General features: G+C 41.4%; 1 protein-coding gene across 2 annotated transcripts in view; it reads left to right on the plus strand.

Moving 5' to 3' along the window:
• Positions 1-20,404, plus strand: part of GALNT17 (polypeptide N-acetylgalactosaminyltransferase 17) — a 434,680-nt gene that overhangs the window by 204,009 nt on the left and 210,267 nt on the right. For both annotated transcript variants that reach the window (XM_027862449.1, XM_027862450.1), the window contains exons 4-5: positions 14,850-15,024; positions 18,574-18,771. In XM_027862449.1, coding sequence (XP_027718250.1) covers positions 14,850-15,024; positions 18,574-18,771 — 373 coding nt within the window. The remainder of the gene's footprint in view (positions 1-14,849; positions 15,025-18,573; positions 18,772-20,404) is intronic.

Below are 20,404 nucleotides of genomic sequence, written 5' to 3' on the forward strand. Positions count from 1 at the left end.
AGAGAGAGAGAGAGAGAGAGAGAGAGAGAGAGAGAGAGAGAGAAAGAAGACGTGTTTAATAAGTGTTCATTTGTTAAGTGAGACTGAATGTGGCGATATGGCAGCATCTTACCTTCTGGTTCATTTCTAGCAAAGATATTAAGTGACCCATCCCCATTTCACTGTTCACTGCTGGAAATTTGAAAATAGCAGCTCAAATGAGGACCCTTCATTGTCAGGACAGTGTTGAAAACTGTGGTGATGAAAACTCGGAAGGAGTATCCCTCCCATGTACACTTTCAGAAGTTAAGGAGGGTCACTGGTCAGCCCACAGCTGCCATATTGCATTCCCTTCTGCTCAACACATTTTATGGAAGGCCATTTATTAGCAATACACAAGATAAATTTCCATGGCAAATTTACAGCTACAAGTTTCCAGAGTATGCATTGTATGCAACTGAAAAATACAGATAATAGTTGATAACAATAACCTTCAGATATAAGTGGATGGTAAACTACAGTTTCACAAAGAATCGTAAACATTTTCTACAATTGTATGTCCTATCTTTTAGGCAAACTGTTTTCTTGATGGCAAATAAATGAACACATACAGAATGAGAGGGAACTGTTTCTAGACAGTACAAAAGCTGTTGGGTTTTTCTTCTTGTAAACATGATTTTTTTTTTCCAAAGGAGGAGAATCAATAGAAATAGGTTACCATGTAGGAGAGCCGGACACAGAACCAGGAAGACTTAGACTCAGATTCTGCCTCTGGCCACGAGCAAGTCACTTAAGCTCTCGGTGTTCTAGGTGATTCTGGAAGGCTCCAAGTGGCAGGGAAGGTGCTGACCTGCATTGGGAGAAGAAGCTTCCTCATCTGGGAATCTCCTGCATCAATGAAATCACAGGTCTAGAACCTGTTCTTTTACTAGCCTGAGAATATCTACAGGAAGGCAACCAATATAATGAAGCACTATTATAAGGACTGATTGCAGGACCTCAGGACTGTTAAAGTTGGAGAAGAGATTTATGGGGAGGGGGCTGATTGCTTTCTCTAAGAAACTTAATGAATGGTCAGGTGCAATAGGGATGAGATTTACTCCACTTGGCCCTGGGATGAAAAGGGGTGGGGGAGGCATAAATACAAGTAAGTGGGTAGAAGTCACAAAATATAAATGTAGGTTTGAAGCAAGGAAAGCCACTGTAACAATTAGAGCTATCCCAGAGCTAAATGGACAACCTCATTGCTGGTGTCCCTCATTGGTGGTCTTCAAGTAAAAGCCATTGTGGGAAGGACCGTGGTGTGAGAGGGTATCTAGTTGATTTCTTTTAAGTACAGATTAGACTCAGTGACTTCTAAGACCCCTCCAAGCTCTGAGATTCTGAATACCAGAAGTGTTTGCAACAAAGAAAAAAAGAGCATCCTTGAGAGAGAATGCAAAGGGACTAATAAAGCACAAGAAAATCCATGGTCACGGGAAAGGATGGCAGATGAAATGTGTGAGAATCTGTTGTGCAGTGGACAAAATGACTGCTAATAAATGTGGAAAACAGAGTTGTCATCTACATTCCTCCCCTCCTTTGTGTCTGTCTAGAGGTGGAAGCCTAAAAAGGCATATAAATAGAAGATATATCCCATTGCTGGGGGAAGGGGACAAAGGGTAGAATGTGGTCAAGACCTGTGCTTGCATTCCTGGAGGGGCCTTATAGGGTGGAAATTCCTTCCACCAATGCTGATGGGCAGTTCATCTGCAACTTACCCTCTTAGGTTGGTGCCTAGGGACCCTGGGAGGTCAACCGATTCATCTGCCATCACATAGCCAGTGTGTGTCAGAGGCCAACCTGGAAGCCAGGGCTTCCTGACCCTCAGGCCAGACTGCTGTCAACTGCATCATGCTGCCTCACTGATATTTTAGGATGGATAAATGTCAGTGACTTATGTGATGAACCAGCAGAAAAGAAATCGAGAAAGCACCTAGCCTGCCCCAGAGTAAGGTTTCTAAAATTGGCATTGCTTTCTCCAGGACTTTATTTACTTTGGAAGGCACGAGAGCGGCATGGCCTGAGGCAGGTCAGAGTTTGTAGAGACACAGGGGGAAGACTTTGATTATTTCAATGAAAGTCAACTTCTATAAGCATATTCATTCCTTTGGTGGTCATTAATTTTCTGGCTCTCTATGCCAGCGGTTCCTGATCTTGTTGAATAATATGGCTCCAGGATATGCTGAGAAAAAATGATATTTGGGGGCATAAAATATTTCTGAAACTCTATGGAACAACATAAATGAGCTGTTCCTGACCTAAATACAGCCACTCTCTTGGTTTTGTGCCTATAGCCACCTGTTCAGATGGCACCATGTTGGGAGTTAATTTGGCTTATGCTGCCGTTATGCTCATGTTACCTACTAATGCCAATGTTGAGTGGAGAAAAATGCTGAGCAAAGTCAGCATCCATTTAGGATCACTACAGTTAAGACTGGGTCCTAATTGATGCGGTGAGGCCATTCAGCAGGAATGCTTTGCTCTGGGTCCTGAGAGGACCACAGATGATCCCAATGATAAGGAATATGAACTCATCAGGGATGGATGACAAGATGATAACGAAGAAAGATTGACGCTAGTATGGCTGGTAGATCGCCGTCTATTAAGTAAAAGCTCATATAAACTATTTTTTAATGTTTTAAAATAAAATTTAATTTTTCAATGAACAAAAATAGACTTTCTTTCCTTCCCACCTCCTCCTTCTTCATGGAAAAATAAAGACAAAAACAAAAGCTGTGTAAAGTAACTTGCACAGACAAGCAAAGCAAATTCCCACATGGCTGTGTCCAAAAAAATGATCTTCATCTGCAACCTGAGTCCATCACCTCTCTGTCCTGAAAGGGCACCATGCTTCATTGTTGGTCCTCTAGAATCATGGTTGGTCATTGGATTGACCTGAGTTTTTAAGTCATTCAAAATTCTTTGTCTTTATGTTGTTGTTTTTGCCTGAAATGTTCTGCTGGTCCTACTCACTTCCCTCTGTATCAGTTCATGCAAATCTCCCCATGTTTCTCTAAAACCATGTCTTATATCATTTCTTTTGACATAGAAGCATTCCTTTACATTTATATACCATATATTTTTTTTTATCCATTCCCCAGTTGATGGATACTCCCTTTCTTTTTAGTTCTTTATCACTACAAAAACATTTTTGTACATATGAGTCTTTTCCTCTTTCTTTGAGGGTATAAATCTCCTGCTACATCAAAAGGTAAACACAATCTAATAGCTTCTAGGGCTCAATTCTAAATTAAAGCTTATATGTATCTTAGAAAAAACTTTTTTTTTTGTAAAGGAGAAGTGAATTAAGAAATTAAGTATGGTGAACTTTTCTAATTAATGCTAGAATTTGAGGAAGAATTCAAGAGTATACTTAAGACTCAAGATGTCTTTCCAGATCACCCCCTCACCCCCACCACCTGTGTATCATCAGTACAGATGATTGATTCAATAGCTTTGTCAATCCGAGTTCTCAGGGCATCTCATTATCCTTTCCATTACTGGGCCCACTCATCCATAGGGCAAAAAATATAATGGCTTTCCCATTGTATGAATTCTGTAAGTTATTCCTGTAACTCCATTCCTGGAATACTTCACTCTGGAGCATCAAAGACTTTTGCTCATTAACTCAGCAGATGATAGGGAGACCTCTCCAAGGGTCAGACTGTAGACCACCCCCTATTCATGGAGCATTTTCTGTCGGTTGGTGTGGAGTTAAGTATGGACTGTTTGTTTTGTGTATGTTGTCTCTTCCAATAGAATGTTAGCCCCTTGAGAGCAGGAACCATTTCACTTTTCTCTTTTTATCTCCATCCCCCAGTAAAGTATGTAGCACGTAGAGATAGCAATATGGACTAGACCCATGATTTTGATTGCAAAGAAGCTTCCCAGGTAAGGAAATTCCTTTTACCAGTGCAGGCTGGTACCTTCTCTACAACTTATAATCTTAGATCAGGGATTCTTAACCTTTTTTGTGTCCTGGACCCCTTTGGCAATCTAGGGAAGCCTACGAACCCCTTCTCTGAATAATGTTTTTAAATGTGTAAAATTAAAAACAACAACAACAACAAAATAGGATTGCAAAGGAAACTAATTATATCAAAATAAAGATGTGATATTTTCCCCATTCATGTTCATGGCTCCCCTGAAAACTACCCCTAGATCTCTGGATTTTTAGAAGGTGGAGAGGAGGCCAATGAGGATGGTGAGAGGGACTTGAGTTCATGACCTAGGAGAGTCAGTTGAAGAAATCAAGGATGTTAAATCTGGTATTGGGGTGGGGGAAGAGGGGTGGGTATCATAGGACCTTCGTTCTTGAGCTGAAAGGGATCCCAGAGCCCAAATAGTCTAACCTTCTCATTTTACACATGGCGCCTTCTATCTCGCCTGTATGTTTCACAGAAATGGCTGCTCCAAGGGCCTCAGTGTCTAGCCCGGGGTCACACAGGAAGCAGGTGACCGAGCTGAAATTTGAATGTCAATTCTAGGAATCCATGTTTAATACTTTCGTTTGGAAGGAGGAGCTTCAGATGAGGAATTAAGAGCAGTGGTTTCAAAGGAGCAAGAAGTTTTTAAGAGGCAAAGTTAGGTTTGTTTAAAAAAAAATTCCAAACTGCTTGAGCTGTGTCAGAGTGGAGTGGAGATGTGGAGGACTCACCCTCCCTGGAGGTCTTGAGTCACAGACTGGATGACCACTTGTCATTTGGGGGCAAAGTGCAATGAATAGAGTGCCGGACTTGGAATCATGAATACCTGAGTTCAAATCCAGCTTTAGCACTTACTAGCTGTGTGATCCTGGGCAAGTCACTTTACCTCTGTTTGCTTCAGTTTCCTCATCTGTAAAATGGGGATAATTATAATATGTACATCACAGGGTTTTTATGAGGATCAAATGGGACAATATTTGTTAAAAAAAATGATAAAAGTACTTAACTCAGTGCCTGGCATATAATAGGTGCTATATGTATGTTTATTCCTTTCCCTTTTCCTTATGGTATTTTGGGGATTACTCTTACACATAAGCTGGATGAGAATGCCAGTGAGATTCCTTTCAATGCTGAGATTTGGTGGTCCTGTGACTCTTTATTCTTTAGTGGTGTAGACGCCTCCAAGGCTCCAGGGGGGATGATGGAAGAACTGTCAGAAAGAGACACAAAGGACACAGAAGTGAACTCTGACTGTCTGGCCTTATAGGGGGACAAAATAAGGCACTGACCTGTTCTCTGAGGTATGATCAGAATCAGTGCTCAGAGTGTCCAAAAAAAAATAAATAAATAAAAAGCCAAATCAGACTGAATATCCTGTCTTTAAGAAGGCAGGACAATCCCTTGTGGATAAATCTGGTCAAGGGATAGGAACAGACAATTTTCAAATGAGGAAACAAAAACTGTTCATTATCATTAAAAAAAATGATCAGAACTCTCTAATAATCAGGGAAATGCTAATTCAAAACAACCTTGAAGTATCACCTTGTACTCTTCGGCTTTGGTGGATGCAAATAGTTGAAAATCACAAGATACAAACCCAGTGTCAGGAAGTAGGAACATCACTGCTATAGCCATCAATCAGGGCTGTCTTTTCAGAGAGAGCTGATAATTTACAGTATGAGCTACCAAGCCGATCACAGCCTTTGATCTGCCAGCCCCACCGTTCAGGCAGCATCCTGAGCATGTGACTAAAAGGGGAACACACCCACCAGCATTAAAATATTCAAAGCTGTTTTATTTGGGATTACAAAAAAGTGGAAATAGCCCATATATGCAATGATCAGGAGGTGGCGGAATGAAGTGGAGTCTTTTAATATAATGGAATTTTACTGCATTATGCACCAAAAATATGAAGAATTCAATGAAATATGGAAAGATGCAGAAAATGGTGCACAGTGAAGGAGGCAGAATTAGGAGAAGGAAATCCATATTGACCATTATGATATGAAAAACTACAACAACAAAACTTTATGAGCCCATAGACGGAGCGGCACTTAGCAGGCTCGAAGCAAGTCAATATTTATTGTTGGCGCTAGGCAACCAGGGGTTTCCTCTTGCCTTGAGAATAAAATACCAATTCCTCAGTTTACCAGTTCAAGCCCTCCCCCACCTGGCTTCCACCCACTTTTCCTGGCTTACTGTTTTCTATTTCCCTTCTTGAATTCTTCAGGTCGCAGAGATTGGCCTTCTGGTGGTTCCTCACACGTGATGCTCCATCTCCCAATTCTGTGACTTTGCACAGGTGGTCCCACATGCCTAGAATGTGCTTTCTTCTCCTTTTAGCCCCTTAGAAACCCTAATTTCTTCCAAAACTCAAGTCAAATGCCACATTCTCCATGAGGCTTTTCCTGAATATCCCATGTGCTAGGTCCTTTCTTGTCACAAGATGATTTTATAATTTTATATGCATATATACACAAGCATACACATGTATATGCATATATAGTCACACATGTGCACACACATATATACCCACATAAAGTATGTACACATACACATATGTGTGGGTGCATTCCTTTCATGTATATACATGTATATGGGGTATTCAGGAAGACTAGCGCCTCTGGTGGCAGGGCTGCCTGGGGGGGGGGCGTCCACCCCAAGCATGTGAAGACACTCCCCCCTCCCCCCCCACCTCAGCAGAATGAGAGGATGAGAACAATTTGTTCCAATGGCCGTGAAGGTGGCTGAAGCAGGCACTGTGGAGCACTTAGAGCTTGGTCAGGCACTGAAGACACCAAGGTCACCCACTGCAGTAGGTAATACAGTTATCCTGACTTTTTGGTGACTCTGGAGGAGATAGTGAGGCAGATGACTTTTTGCAGCTCTGCCTCACCAATATCCAAAATACTCAAGAGTCAATACATCATGATGCACTGGTCCTCTTTGAAAATGAAGGACAGGGGCAGCTAGGTGGCACAGAGGATAGAACACCGGCCCTGAAGTCAGGAGGACCTGAGTTCAAATCCAGCCTCAGATCAAACATTTGACACTTACCAGCTGTGTGACCCTGGGCAAGTCACTTAACCCCAATTGCCTAAAAAGGAAAAAGAAAAGAAAAGAAAAGAAAATGAAGGACAAACAATATGTATATATGCATGTTCAGTGTTCACACTACTATATAGCATGCTATTATAGAAATTTACATGTGTATAAGTACATATATGTGTATACATATATATTTATATACATATGTACACGTAATATAAATATTCATTATTAGATTACTATATACATAAACTATTCTATAAATGTGCATGTATGTGTGTATTTACTATAATAAAGAAATATGTGTGGTATGAATATTATAAGTATAATATTTCACATGTACACATGTATATTATACATATATACATATGTAAATATGTGGCTAATAAGAACAAAAATTAAAATGATGATGGTGATAGCTAACATTTATATAGTGCCCTACTATGTGCCAGGCACTGTGCTAAGTGCTTTACAAATATTATCTCATTTGATCCTCACAACAATCCTGGGAGGTAGGTGCTATTATTATCCCCATTTTACAGATAAAGAAACAGTCCAAGATAGATAAAATGACTTGCCTAGGGTCACACAGCTAATAAGTGCCTGAAGCTTGATTTGAAGTCAAGACTTCCTGACTCCAAAGCCCAGTGCTCTATCCACTGCACCACCCATCTGCTTGTATTTTGTTATTGTTGTTCAACCATTTTCAGTTGTGTTCAACTCCTTGTGACCCCATTTGGGGTTTTCTTGGCAAAGGTACTAGAGTGGTTTGCCATTTCCTTCTCCAGCTCATTTGACAGATGAGAAAACTGAGGCAAATAGGGTAAAGTGACTTGCCCAGGGTCACACAGCTAGTAAGTGTTGTGTGTCTGAGGTCACATGAACTCAGGTCCTCCTGAATCCAGGACCAGTGCCCTACCCACTGCTCCATCTAGCTGCCCCTCATGCTTTTGTCTTTGTAACCCCAGTTCTTAGTACTGTGTCTGGCCCACAGGGCCTTAATAATGTCTGTTGATGCATTACTTTGCTAATATACTTTGCTCACCTCTTTTACCTAAATAAACATTTACCATTTACCGACGTTTGTCACAAGCATAAAAGAGACTTACAGGTGCCCAAATATGGGGAGTCCCCAAAGTCTTAGTACTGCTTTCAGCTAGAAGTCTTGAAAATGACACTGAGAATTTTGGGGAGCCCTTGTTTTCACTCAGCTATTTAGCTTTGGGGGAATAATAATTGCTCCCAGGCCCACTTGGTCACTGTTTCTATTTTATGAATTCTGTACTACACAGACAGTTATTAATATGATCAACACAGTTCAGAGCCTCCACTTAGGAAAATTCCCAACGTTCTGCCAGAAGTCTGACTGGCTCCCTGCCCTTTTCACAGTGTAAGTAGTTCGGATTTTTCTGGCCTTGTGTAGATGTTCCTCCTCATTGATTATTTATGTTTGTTGAGGTTATTACATTTATAATTTACAGATTTACAAAGGACTCCTAGGGGAAACCATGCCTGATCTCCTAAGCTGCTAGTAACCCCTCTGCCCCATTTCTCTGCTTCTCTGTGTATAGTATTTATTCTTTCTCTCAATATTATTTCAAATCCTGAAGAGGAAAGGGTTATTACTTTTCTTCTTTTTTTGTACTCCCAATGCCTGGCACAGTGCTTGACCTACATTAGGCCCTTAATGAATATTTTGTGAATTAGACTAAATTTTTTTTTTAAGAACACCAAAGTATATAATATATCGTAGAATGGTTTCTATATAAAATGGTTGAAACAAGTGCTTTCCTGCTTGAAAGGAAGCAGTGTCTACACTAGAAATTGATGGAGAAATGGACTCTGATTTGTTTCTTGTATCAAGTTAATTTCTATGCCCATTACGTGCCTTTCTCAGAGATGGGTATACCATCCATTGCATAGAGAGGCAACACTTTCCATCTCAATGACTTCGAAGAGACATTGCAGATATCTTTACCGGTCTACAGTGACCTAGGAGGACTTGAATTTGGGAAGGATCTGTTTCTGGACATGCTTGAATCCTGTCTACAGAACCATGTCTACAGATTCAACCAACCAACTGGCATTGATTTATCATTTAAAAGCATTCATGGAGCACCTACTATGTGCCAGGTACTGTGTTAGGCACCAGCCATACAAACACAAAAGGGAAATAGATCTTGCCCTCCCGGGGCCTATTGTCTCCTTAGTCTCCCAACTCTGATTCCTCTGGAAGGATCTGGATTATTTTGTGAGCTGTGTAGAAAGAACCACCCCACCCCCCGAACTGTATTACGGTTTTGCAGAAGCCAGAACTCACCCTACATACACCAGAGGTTCTTAGTTTTTGCATATGTCGTGGATCCCTTTGGCAGGCTAGTGAAGCGTAGAGACCGCTTCTCAGAAAAAAAAATAAAACATAAATCACATAGGATTACAAAGGAAACCAATAATACTGAAATCATTATCAAAATTTTTTTTAGATGGACTCAAGGTTAAGGAAGTTTACACATCTGCTTATAGTTGGGAATAGCATCCCCTGGAAGCAAGCATTGGGAAGCAGCACGAGGTTATCCAGCCAGTCAGAGAGGGCAGCCAAACAGCTGCACGGAGCTGAGAAGCTGGAGCCAACTTGGCCTCCATTTTGGATTGCAGTCCCTTGTGCTATCTTCCATAAGGAGGTCCCAAGAAGATCGCTGCAGTCATAGAAGCATTTTGGAGCACACTCTTAGAATTTGGGGGACCTGATGGCATTTGAATGTACTAAAAACCATCAACCTCTTCACCAGATTTTTAAGAGAGCAGGGACCATTTTTTTGCTTTTATTTGTATCTCTAGCACTTAGCACAGCGTCTGGAATATAGTAGGTGCTTAATAAATGCTTGTTGAGTTAATGACTTTTATCTCCAATTCCCAGCACAAGACTGGCACACAGTAGGTACTTAATAAATGCTTATTGACTTGTAGCCCTAGTTTCCAGCAAAGGTCCTGGCACAGATTAGGTGCTTAATAAATGGATGATGATGGTGATTGCATATAATGACAACCCATAATGAACATGTAAGAGAACAATGAAACGATTCAGGGAAGGGCGAGGACATGATGCTTCTCAACCAAATCTCAGAATCCCCCCTTTGGAGTTTTCTTTACTCTCTAATGAGCCCACAAAGAAAGTTTTTTTTGGGGGGGTGGGGGAAAGATTGGGAGTCTACCTGTCTGTTATCATCACTCCTCTTCTGGTCCCTGGGATCTGAGTTCTTCCCTACTCTTGGCCTTGACCCTGACAAATCAAACCCCTACTGTCTGAATTCTACTGAGACCCAGTAGGAAATATTACCATGCCCATTTATCACATTGTACAAAGCTGATGTCTTACTTTTTGGTTCAACATTTGAAAAATCTTTGCTCTACCTTGAAGTTCTGATTTTCAAAAGAAAACATGTACTCCCCACCTCCTTGCCACCTTTTAGAGTAGATGTGAATTCTGAGAAATGTTTGGTTTCCTTTGAGGAACTGAGCAGAGAACGGAAGTCACTGCAATCATAGAGACGTGGGATGTAGATACGAAGGGGGGTGCTCTCCTCCATCACATGAAAGGGAGAGGCAGCACCCACGGGAGAGGGCTGTCAGGGAAACAGCTCTCAAAGCAGGAAAGCTTTTATTTATTAGATGCTCTCAAAGCAGAAATGCTTTTATTTACTAGAAGAGGCTTAAAACCAAAAGACTGTTCATAAAGTGAATGGAGAACGAAGCTTTGACTTCCCACATCTGAGTCTAGTCCATTGTGCTTAGCCATGGTGACCATCTTACATGTCAGTGCCTTCTGTGAGATAATGGAATGGGGATCAGTGTGCATATTTTTGCATTTATTAGGTTGTGTGTATATGCATAACTTGCCCAGATAGGCCATCATTTCTTAGACAAAATAAAAGTGAAATTGTAATGAGATGAGCAGATTCTCAGAGCACACGGATGATCGGAAATAGAAAGTTAGGCCTTGCTGGGAAAGCTGTGAGCCTACAGCATGCGTCATTCTTTCCCCTTGGTAATACCTCCCACTTATCCTTAGTGAGACCAAGTCATTAGGTATCCTTCTGTTTCCCTTTGAGCTTAAGGGCTTATCATCTATGGAACTTGAGATCTCCCCAAGAAGCCCAAATCCTTTCTTTATTTTTGGGGTCAGGGCATTTAGGAGGTGGATTTTAGACCAGTCTTAGGAGCAGAGACATCATAGAAACTGAGTCATCAAGCACAAACGCAGAGTCCTGTGGCCCCGAAACTTGACCTTGATAGTTAAATTGATGAATTGGTTGTCTTTTCCTTGTGCCATCAATTCCTGGTGTTCTGATGGAGGATAAAGCTACTTCTGTTGGTAATAACACATCTTTGGATTCTGTGACAGTGGGAGCGTCATCACCTGCCTTTCTTGAAACCATACCCTGAGAACCTGAAGAAAAGTTTATTGGCCGTTAACTGCTGGCCAAAGACGGCTGTTGGGCATGATCTGTGCATTGATCTGAGAGCAGCAAGAAGTAGGAAACCAAGAGATAAGAAAAAAGGATGCTGGGGTCGAGGTTGGGGCACCTCTTGTGGATTCCCTATTCACCATATCTGGTGTTATCCCCCCCACATCAGCTCAAGTACCACCTGTTCTGTGAAATGCCTCCTCATCCCTACAGCCCCACCCCAGCTCAAGAATATTACTTTGTGTTGACTTTACATATATTTTGCATTTATTGTATTAGCATCCACCCCTACCTGTAGAAGTAAGCTTCTTGAGGACATTTAAGTCTTTGTATCCTTAGTACCCAGTGCAGCACCTTTTACAAAGTAGGCATTTAATTGCAGTGTGTCGAAATGGGACAACAAAAATTCAAGGAAAACTCTGAAGAGTCCTGGCAAGACTCCCTTTTGGCCAGGGGTATATTACTTAGGGTTCACAGACCCCCAACTCTATGGATAGATTTCAGGGGGTCTGTGAACTTGGATGGGAAAAACAGACCTCATTATTTTCACTGAGCTGTAACTGAAATTTAGTATTTCCTTCAGTTATTTGAAAACATCATTCAGAGGGGTCCATGATTCAAAAAAGACTAAGAACTAAGAAAAAGAATGTTATGCTAATGGCAAGGGAGGGGAGGAGAGTAGTGACGCCTGTGCAGAGATTTAAGCTCATAGGACCATCGATCTAGAGTCAGAAGGAATCTCAGACATCTAGTCCAAACCCTTCAATTTACAAATGAGGAAATTGAGGCCATGGATGATGATTTGTCCAAGGTCACACGGTTTTAAAAGGTTGAGTGGGGATTCAAACCCAGGTCCTCTGACTGCCGATTGATCGCATTTTAGTATCTGTCCAAGGTCTTAGACACAGTCAATGACAGAGGAAGGATAAGAATGGAGATCTGTTGATTGTTAGTTCTGCATATGTTAAGAATGTCTTGTCGTCTTTTCATTCTATAGAATGTACCCCTGCTCCCAGATTAAGTCCAGCTTCTCTTTTATTTTTTTTTTTTTGCTTTTCCCATAAAACACCAAACCCAGAGGATTAGATGTATTTTCTTTTTTCTTTTTTTTAATTAATTAATTAATTTATTTCTAGTTTTCAACAATCACTTCCAAAAACTTTTGAGTTTTAATTTTTTCTCCCTCTCCCTGCCCACCTCCCTCCCCAAGATGGTGTGTAATCTGATCTAGGTTCTACATATACATTCCTATTAAACATATTTTCACATTAGTCATGTTGTAAGGAAGAATTAGAACCAGTAGGAGGAACCACAAGAAAGAAGAAACAAAACAAAACAGAAGAAAAAAAGAGCAAATAGTATGCTTCGATCTGCATTCAGACTTCATAGTTCTTTCTCTGGATGTGGACAGCATTTTCCATCATAAGACTTTAGGAGATGTCTTAGATCCTTGCATTGCTGAAAAGAGATAAGTCTATCAAAGTTTGTCATTGCACAACGTGGCTGTTATTGTGTACGATGTTCTCCTGGTTCTGCTTACCTCACTCAGCATCAGTCCATACAAGTCTTTCTAGGTTTTTCTGATTTCTGCTTGCTTGCCATTTCTGGTAGCACAATAGTATTCCATCACATTCATATACCACAACTTGTTCAGCCATTCCCCAATTGATGGACATCCCCTCAAATTCCAATTCTTTGCCACCACAAAAAGAGCTGCTATGAATATTTTTGTACATGTGGGTCCTTTTCCCATTTGTATGATCTCTTTGGGATACAGCCCTAGAAGTGCTATTGCTGGGTCAAACGGTATGCACATTTTTATAGCCCTTTGGGCATAGTTCCAAATTGCTCTCCAAAATGGTTGTATCAATTCACAACTCCACCAACAATGCATTGATGTTCCAATTTTCCCACATCTTCTCCAACATTTATCATTTTTTTGTTTTGTCATGTTAGCCAATCTGATAGGTGTGATGTGGTACCTCAGAATTATTTTGCTTTGCATTTTGATTTGCAAATCAATAGTGATTTAGAACATTTTTTTCATATGAAGATGCATTTTCATTGGGAAAGTTTGTCCCAAGCAATTAGGATGAAAGTGATGGGAGTAGTAGAGGGGAGGTCAGCAAAGTACAGCAAGAATATCCCCAATTGAGAGAGGTTGTGTGCCTTGGTGGATGCAGAAATGGCCTCAGGGTCAGAAAGAACTGGGTTTGAGTGTTTCCTCTGGGGCTAGGGGACCTTGGATAAGTTTTTTAAATGTTCCATCCCAGTTAGCTTTCTAAGGCTATAAGATGCAGAAGATGCCAGTCTGCCCTGTTAGAGGGAATTTCCTTACCAGGGGCGCCAATGTCAATGAAATGATATGCCTGGACCGACAGACACAAAATGAGAGTAGAGTTAACCCTTCCAGGAAGATCTCTGAGCTATGAAGGCATCAGAGGATCCCAGATCTAGTCCAACCCTGTCTTTTTTTTCATGTCTGAGGTTCATACAAGTGAAATGACTTGACTAAGGTCACACAGGTTATCAATATCAGAGGCTGAATTTGAGCTCATGTCCTCTGCCTGCAGATTGAACACTTTCCAATGTACCAAGTCTACAAGCAAGGACATCACTTAACAGTCATTCATTTCACCCAAAGAACCATCCAGGCCCAAGTATTGATGTCTTTCACCAAATGGATAGGTGGTTCTCTAGTCCTCCATAAGAAGTAAAGGGTCCAATTTGGCCTCCCTGAGAAAAGGCTGTTGTCCAGTGATGGAGGAGAGGTCATGAAGAGCACGTCTTCCCAAAGTGCTGGTTGGCTGGTTCATTAACCAGGGACCTTTTGAGCAGTGACCTCAAGCAGGCAGAAGGACTTAACGGTGCTGAGGGTTTCTTCCTTGCTCTCTCATAGACCCTCCTGTGGCAGACTGGACACCACCCAGAGCTGGGCCCCACCGTATCACAGCAACTCATCTTTATGATTACAAAATACAGCATGTAATCCTTACACCACCCTTATGAGCTTTGTCCCCATTTTTCCAGATTAAGTAACAGAGGATAACTCAGGTCTTCCTGACTCCAGTTTTAGCACTCTATCCACCAGTATCACAGGCAGAGTTTAAACTCGGGGCTTTCTGACTCTAAGTCTGTCACCTTATCTGAGCTTTTTCCTTACCTGGTCTCATTTCAGTAAAAGGTAAAGAAGATAGTTACTTAAGATATGCAGATTAGAGGTGATGTCTTGACTTTTGGACTAGCTAAATCCTTATTAGGACTCACTCTGGAATTTTCAGTGGGGCAGAGCCTGGGTGTGATGGAATTTCCCTGACTTCCCAGTGTGGCTGGCACAAATATGAAGTCAGACCGTGACCAGATTTTCCAATGGTTTTGTCTCTTGCAGAGGAGCTGAAGGCGCCTTTGGAGGAGTACGTCCATAAACGGTATCCGGGGCTGGTGAAGGTGGTACGGAACCAGAAGAGGGAAGGCCTGATCCGGGCACGGATAGAAGGCTGGAAGGCGGCCACGGGGCAGATCACTGGTTTCTTTGATGCCCACGTGGAGTTTACTGCTGGCTGGTAGGTGCTACCTAGCTCTGTTTGTCTGCCCTGAGCAGTGTTACAGAGATGGATTTCAAAGGAAAACAAGACTAAAGGGGTTAATTCTAAGGAAAATAAGGAGGCAGGGTAATTTTGGTTTTGGTGACTTCTTTGGTGATTTCTTCTCTTGCCCCTCCTCCCCACCCCCACTCCCTTCTCTTCCAGCTTAAGACTGTTGGAATAATATTCCTTTAGCAGAGGTTCATACCTATAACTTCTCTCTCAGAAATGGGTGGTGATTCCCTATTAGCACCCAAGTAAAGTTTAGGCTTCTGTGTCTGGCATTCAAGGCCCTCTTCAATCTGTGGCCACGGTGTTTAGTTACAGCCTTTTCTCCTATTGTTCCTTCCTTGTAGGCTTCTCTCCATCCAAAGGGGACCAGCTGCTGTTTAGCCTCTGACCTGCCTGGCAATTCCTGCCCTCCTTTGCTCACTCAATACTTTGAAGAGCCTGTCACCTCTTCTAGGAAATCTTCCCAGATCTTTCTTGTCAGGCACCATCTTCCCTTTCAGACCTCATGCAGAATTTTGTTTACACCTCCCTAATGCACTTACTATGCAGTATTGTGTATTGTATCCAGCTAAGGGCAGGGAGCTAGTTGTTAAATGTTAAAATAAAAATGCTTAGCTCAGTGCCTAGCACATAATAGGTGCTTGATAAATGCTTATTGATTGATTGATGAAATGTTCGATGAGCATTTAGACCTTAGAAATCGGATAAAAGCACAAATCCATCCTTAGCTTCCTTGAAGTCCCAACTAAAACTCCACCTTCTGCTGGAAACCTTTCTCAACCACTCTTCATTCCAGTGCATTCCCTCTGCTAATTATTTCCTATTTATCCTGTACCTAGCTTGCTTTGTATATATTTGTTTGCATATTGTCTCTCCCATTAGATTGTAAGCTCCTTGAGGGAAGGGGCTGTCTTTTGCCTCTTTTTATATCCCCAGCCCACAGTACTTGGCACATAGTAAGTGCTTAATAAATGTTTATTTATTAATTGATTGTTCAGACTTAAGAAAGTGATGGAGAAAATGCATTATTAAATGCAAATTAAACTTAACATTGTGCCATTATATGTGTATGTATATGTATATATACACATATATATATATATTGAGAACTTGTTGCTAATCACTTAGCAGCATGCCACTGAGCACATCATAATTTCAGCGTGTGATGGCATTTCTGACACCATTTAGTCTAACCCATATGAGAGTGAGAATTGGACACAAGATCTTTTCTAATCCTCCTTCCCTATTGTGTTACATCTCCATCGTACATACTTTGTGGTTACTCACCCGCATACGATTAGATGGAGTGCCCCTTGAGGGCAGGCACAGTTTTCTCTTTATATCACCAGTACCTAATATAGTGTCAGGTCCATAGGATCATAGCAACATCAATCTGTAACTGGTAAGGACTCCGAGAACCACCCAGTCTTATACCCACACAATTGAGATAAAAAAAAAAAAGAAACAAAACCTCATTTTACAAATGACAGAACTGAGGACCTAGAGAGAGAAGTTACTTGCCTGAGGTCATCCATATTGCAAGCATCTCAGGCTTAATCTGAACCTAGGTCCTCTGACTTCAGAGTCAATGTCTCCTCCCACCCCCACCCCCATATGATGCTGTCTTTTGTAGCTACTTACTAAATACTTGTTGAATGACTGAACAAATGAATCCTTTTTACAAGAAGTGATAAACTGGATGGTATTTGAAGATAAAGCCCCATTATAAAGCACTTTACTCAACCATGGCTTTCATTTGAGTGTGTGACAAATGAGGTTCCCTACGTACACCTCTCTTTTGTACATGGAAAACCGATTGAGCTTGCAACATTCCACAAGCCTTTGTTAAATGCTTATTATGCGCTGACCCGTGGGCCAGACTGTGTGATCCCCGTACTGGGCTTGTGAGCTTCATCAAAGCAGGGATCATGTTCTGTCTTGACCCTGCATCCAGTGGGCACTTAATGGTCATTAAATTAATTAATAAATGGGTAAATGAGAGAGCAACAAATATTGTTACTTCCTTTAAAGAGGCAAAGGACGAGGTAGATACTTTGGTGCCAGCAAATTAAAGGAGACAAATTCTGGACAAAATATATAGCTATAAGTTATTTCCATCTAGTTCTTTCCACGGCCTGAGTGGGTGCCATGATGAGTTGGGGCCGTTATCTTTCTCATACCTGGGAACTATGTTTTCTTTAAGATTCTGGAAAATGATCCCTTTCTAGAGCCCTCTATGGAAACAGCACATGGGATCATAGGTTAGAGCTGGGACAGACTAAACATTTTACCAGTGAGGAAACCAAGGTCCTTCAAAGTGAAGTGGCTTGTCCAAGATCACACTAAGACAGGACTTAATCCCAGTTTTTCTGACTACAGAGTCAATGCTCATTCCAACAAACCACCCATGTTCTCTTTTACTTGTACATTTTTTTCAGAAAGAGCCCTGATTCTTGTTGGGGCTTTGGAAGAATAAAAGACATTGACGATAAGGCAGGCATCTCTCTGCCTTTTGCTTTATGGCATTTAATTCTCTCCAGCATCGTTAATCAATGAAATTAAATCTTTTTAGAAAATCAGTTTAGGTCGATCAATTAGCCGCAACGCAATGTAAGAGAATACATAATACAGTGAAATTCATATTAAAAACATTCCATCACAGGCAGAATTGACCTATTTTCCAGAATAGGAATCAAGTACCTGCAGGAAATTAGACCTAATCTATCACTGACAGGAGAGAAACCTTTCAAAAACACTTGGTGTAAGGCAAATCATTCTACAAAATGGGAATGACTTGGCAGCCCAGCTCATTTCTAAAGTGGCTGCTGAGGCTTCCAGCTTTCAGAGGGCAGGCACTGGAGGCCCTAGTGTAGTACAGGGGACATCCAAGGAGAGGGATAGAATGTTGAAGAAAAATGAGTGACTCCTCTGGAGTCAGAAGACATGGGTTCAAATCCAGACTCTAATTCTTACCACCTCAGCGACCTTCAGCAAGTGAATGGTCTCTTTTGTTTGCTGTTCAGTAAAATGATGGGTTGGATTATGCCTCTGAGGTTCCTTCCAGCTCTGCATCCGTAATCCTACAAAATAAATATGAAGTAGTCAGGGAGGGAGGCCTTTGGGATCCCTTCCAGTTATGAGCCTGTAATCCTAAATCTCTTACTCTCTCTGGGCCTCAGTTTCCTCATCTGTAAATTGAGGGGTTGGGTTAGATGTGTTCTAGATAAATTATCAAATCAGCAAGCATTCATACCTCTGATATCCAGAAGATAGTTCTAATCCTTGCCTTATCTGCTAAACATATCATCAATAGAATGTAAGCTCTCTGAGGTCAGGCACTGCTTTTGTTCTCATCTTCAGACCCTCAGAGCCTGGCAAAGTGCCTTGCACATAGTATCTGATTTTTTAAAAAAATGCTTGTTGATTGATTGAATGCTAGAATCTGTCCAGTTCATGGGCTGGGGTGTCTCAGGTGAGCTAACCCCACCACCTTATCTTTGTTCTCCTGTTTCTCAGGGCTGAGCCTGTCCTGTCCAGAATCCAGGAAAACCGGAAGAGGGTGATCCTCCCTTCCATCGACAACATCAAACAAGACAACTTCGAGGTACAGCGGTACGAAAACTCAGCCCATGGCTACAGCTGGGAGCTCTGGTGCATGTACATCAGCCCCCCCAAGGACTGGTGGGATGCCGGGGACCCTTCCCTTCCCATCAGGTCAGTGGCAAGAGAGCCTGGGAAGGCCAATAATAGAGCTGTGAAACAGCCAAATACAGTGGGAAGTTAAAAGAGAGAAAGTGAGCCTTGTGGGACCTGCTACATAATCTAATTATTTAAAGACTAGGAAATCTGACTTTGTTTTTTCATCATGTTGAGTTGGGGATGGGCATTTAGTTCTTTTAAGATGTTGATATTAAGATATTGGCTTCGCTAGAACCATGGACAAACGATTCCAAAGTTATAATGATACCAGACCCATCTTCATTTTTGCCCCTAGAAATTGTGAAATTTGTTCAGGAGTTCTTAAGGTAGGCAGGCTAGCAGCGGGTAATTTCCTGCTTCAAATCTTGAACCGGGTAAGGGCTGTTGGGAAGGAGATTTATTTTTCTCTCTTGATTCTTGAATGATGGAAATGCTTGTGTTTTAGTAAAACTCTCAATATATAGGCCTTCCTATAGTTCTCTGTAAATATTATTTGGAGGCCATAGGGAACCCTAGAAATTTCCCATTCTACTCTCACAGGGAAGAAAAGGCAGAATAAATCTGTCTTGCTTTTCATCTAGTTTTAGGAGAGGGAGAAGAACTGAGTGTGGTTGGGTAATAGGGCCTCTAAGTGGACCAAGGGCAAGAGCTTGCTCTCTGGAGCTTTGAGGGTCTTTCTTGCACTTGAGTTTAAAAAAAAAGCAGCATCAATAAGCTGGAGAGTGTTGAGAGGAGGATCACCAATATGGCAAAAGGCCTTGAGTTTATGCCTTACCATGATAGTTTGAAAGAATGGGGGCTATTTAGGCTGGACAAGAGAAGGCTCAAGGACGAGAGATATAATAGGTGTCTTCAAGTGTCTAAAAGGTCCACATAAAAGAGGAGTCTGAGTTGCTCTGTTTGGATAGCACTAGGAGCAGTAGTTAAAAGTTAGAATGAGGAAAGGCTGAGCACGATGGAGGGAAAGTTCATAATGATTCAAGCTCTTCCAAGATGAACTGGTCTTTGGGCAGAGGCTAAGTGGGCATTTGGTAAGTATGATGTAGAAGGGATCCTTTTCCAACTAAGGGTTGGCCTAAGGAGTCTTGGAAATCTCATGCAACTCTGAAAGAATCTGGGAGTCTTTATTTGCAAATAGTACCCTAACAAACATCAGACTTGAATATCTCTGACTTATCTCTGAGTATGAAAGGACAGTGCCTCTTCTTTCTCTGAAAGGGCCACAAAATGCTTTGGGGTGGCAGAATTAGGTTGCCAGCTTTAAGCAAAATGCTGAAGATAAGGCAAGTTGTTTTTAACCCACTTCTGCCACCTTTAATGGGCTTTCTTTTTCCCCACATGGGCTCTGTCCTACCCTGGGCAACCAGCCTATGAACCATTTTTATGGGGTAATTCTCTCAGCTGTGCTCTTACCTTAACATTAGAAAGATCAGGTACATTATGTCAAGTGATGTAAGGATTTTCAAAATAATTTTTAGTAATTTTACTATAATTTTTCCTATCTGTGCAAATGCACTTCAAGTATAAGTAATACATGCAGATATTATCATTTTACTTTGAAATAAAAATTTCCCTCCTGCTATCTGTAGAATGTGCAAATTCATTGAGTCTTTTAATGCATCTTGGTCCTTTAAGGTGGTCCTAAACA

Source organism: Vombatus ursinus, unplaced genomic scaffold, assembly GCF_900497805.2.
Source record: "Vombatus ursinus unplaced genomic scaffold, bare-nosed wombat genome assembly UNPS02014768.1, whole genome shotgun sequence".
In the NCBI taxonomy this organism is placed as follows: Eukaryota; Metazoa; Chordata; class Mammalia; order Diprotodontia; family Vombatidae; genus Vombatus; species Vombatus ursinus.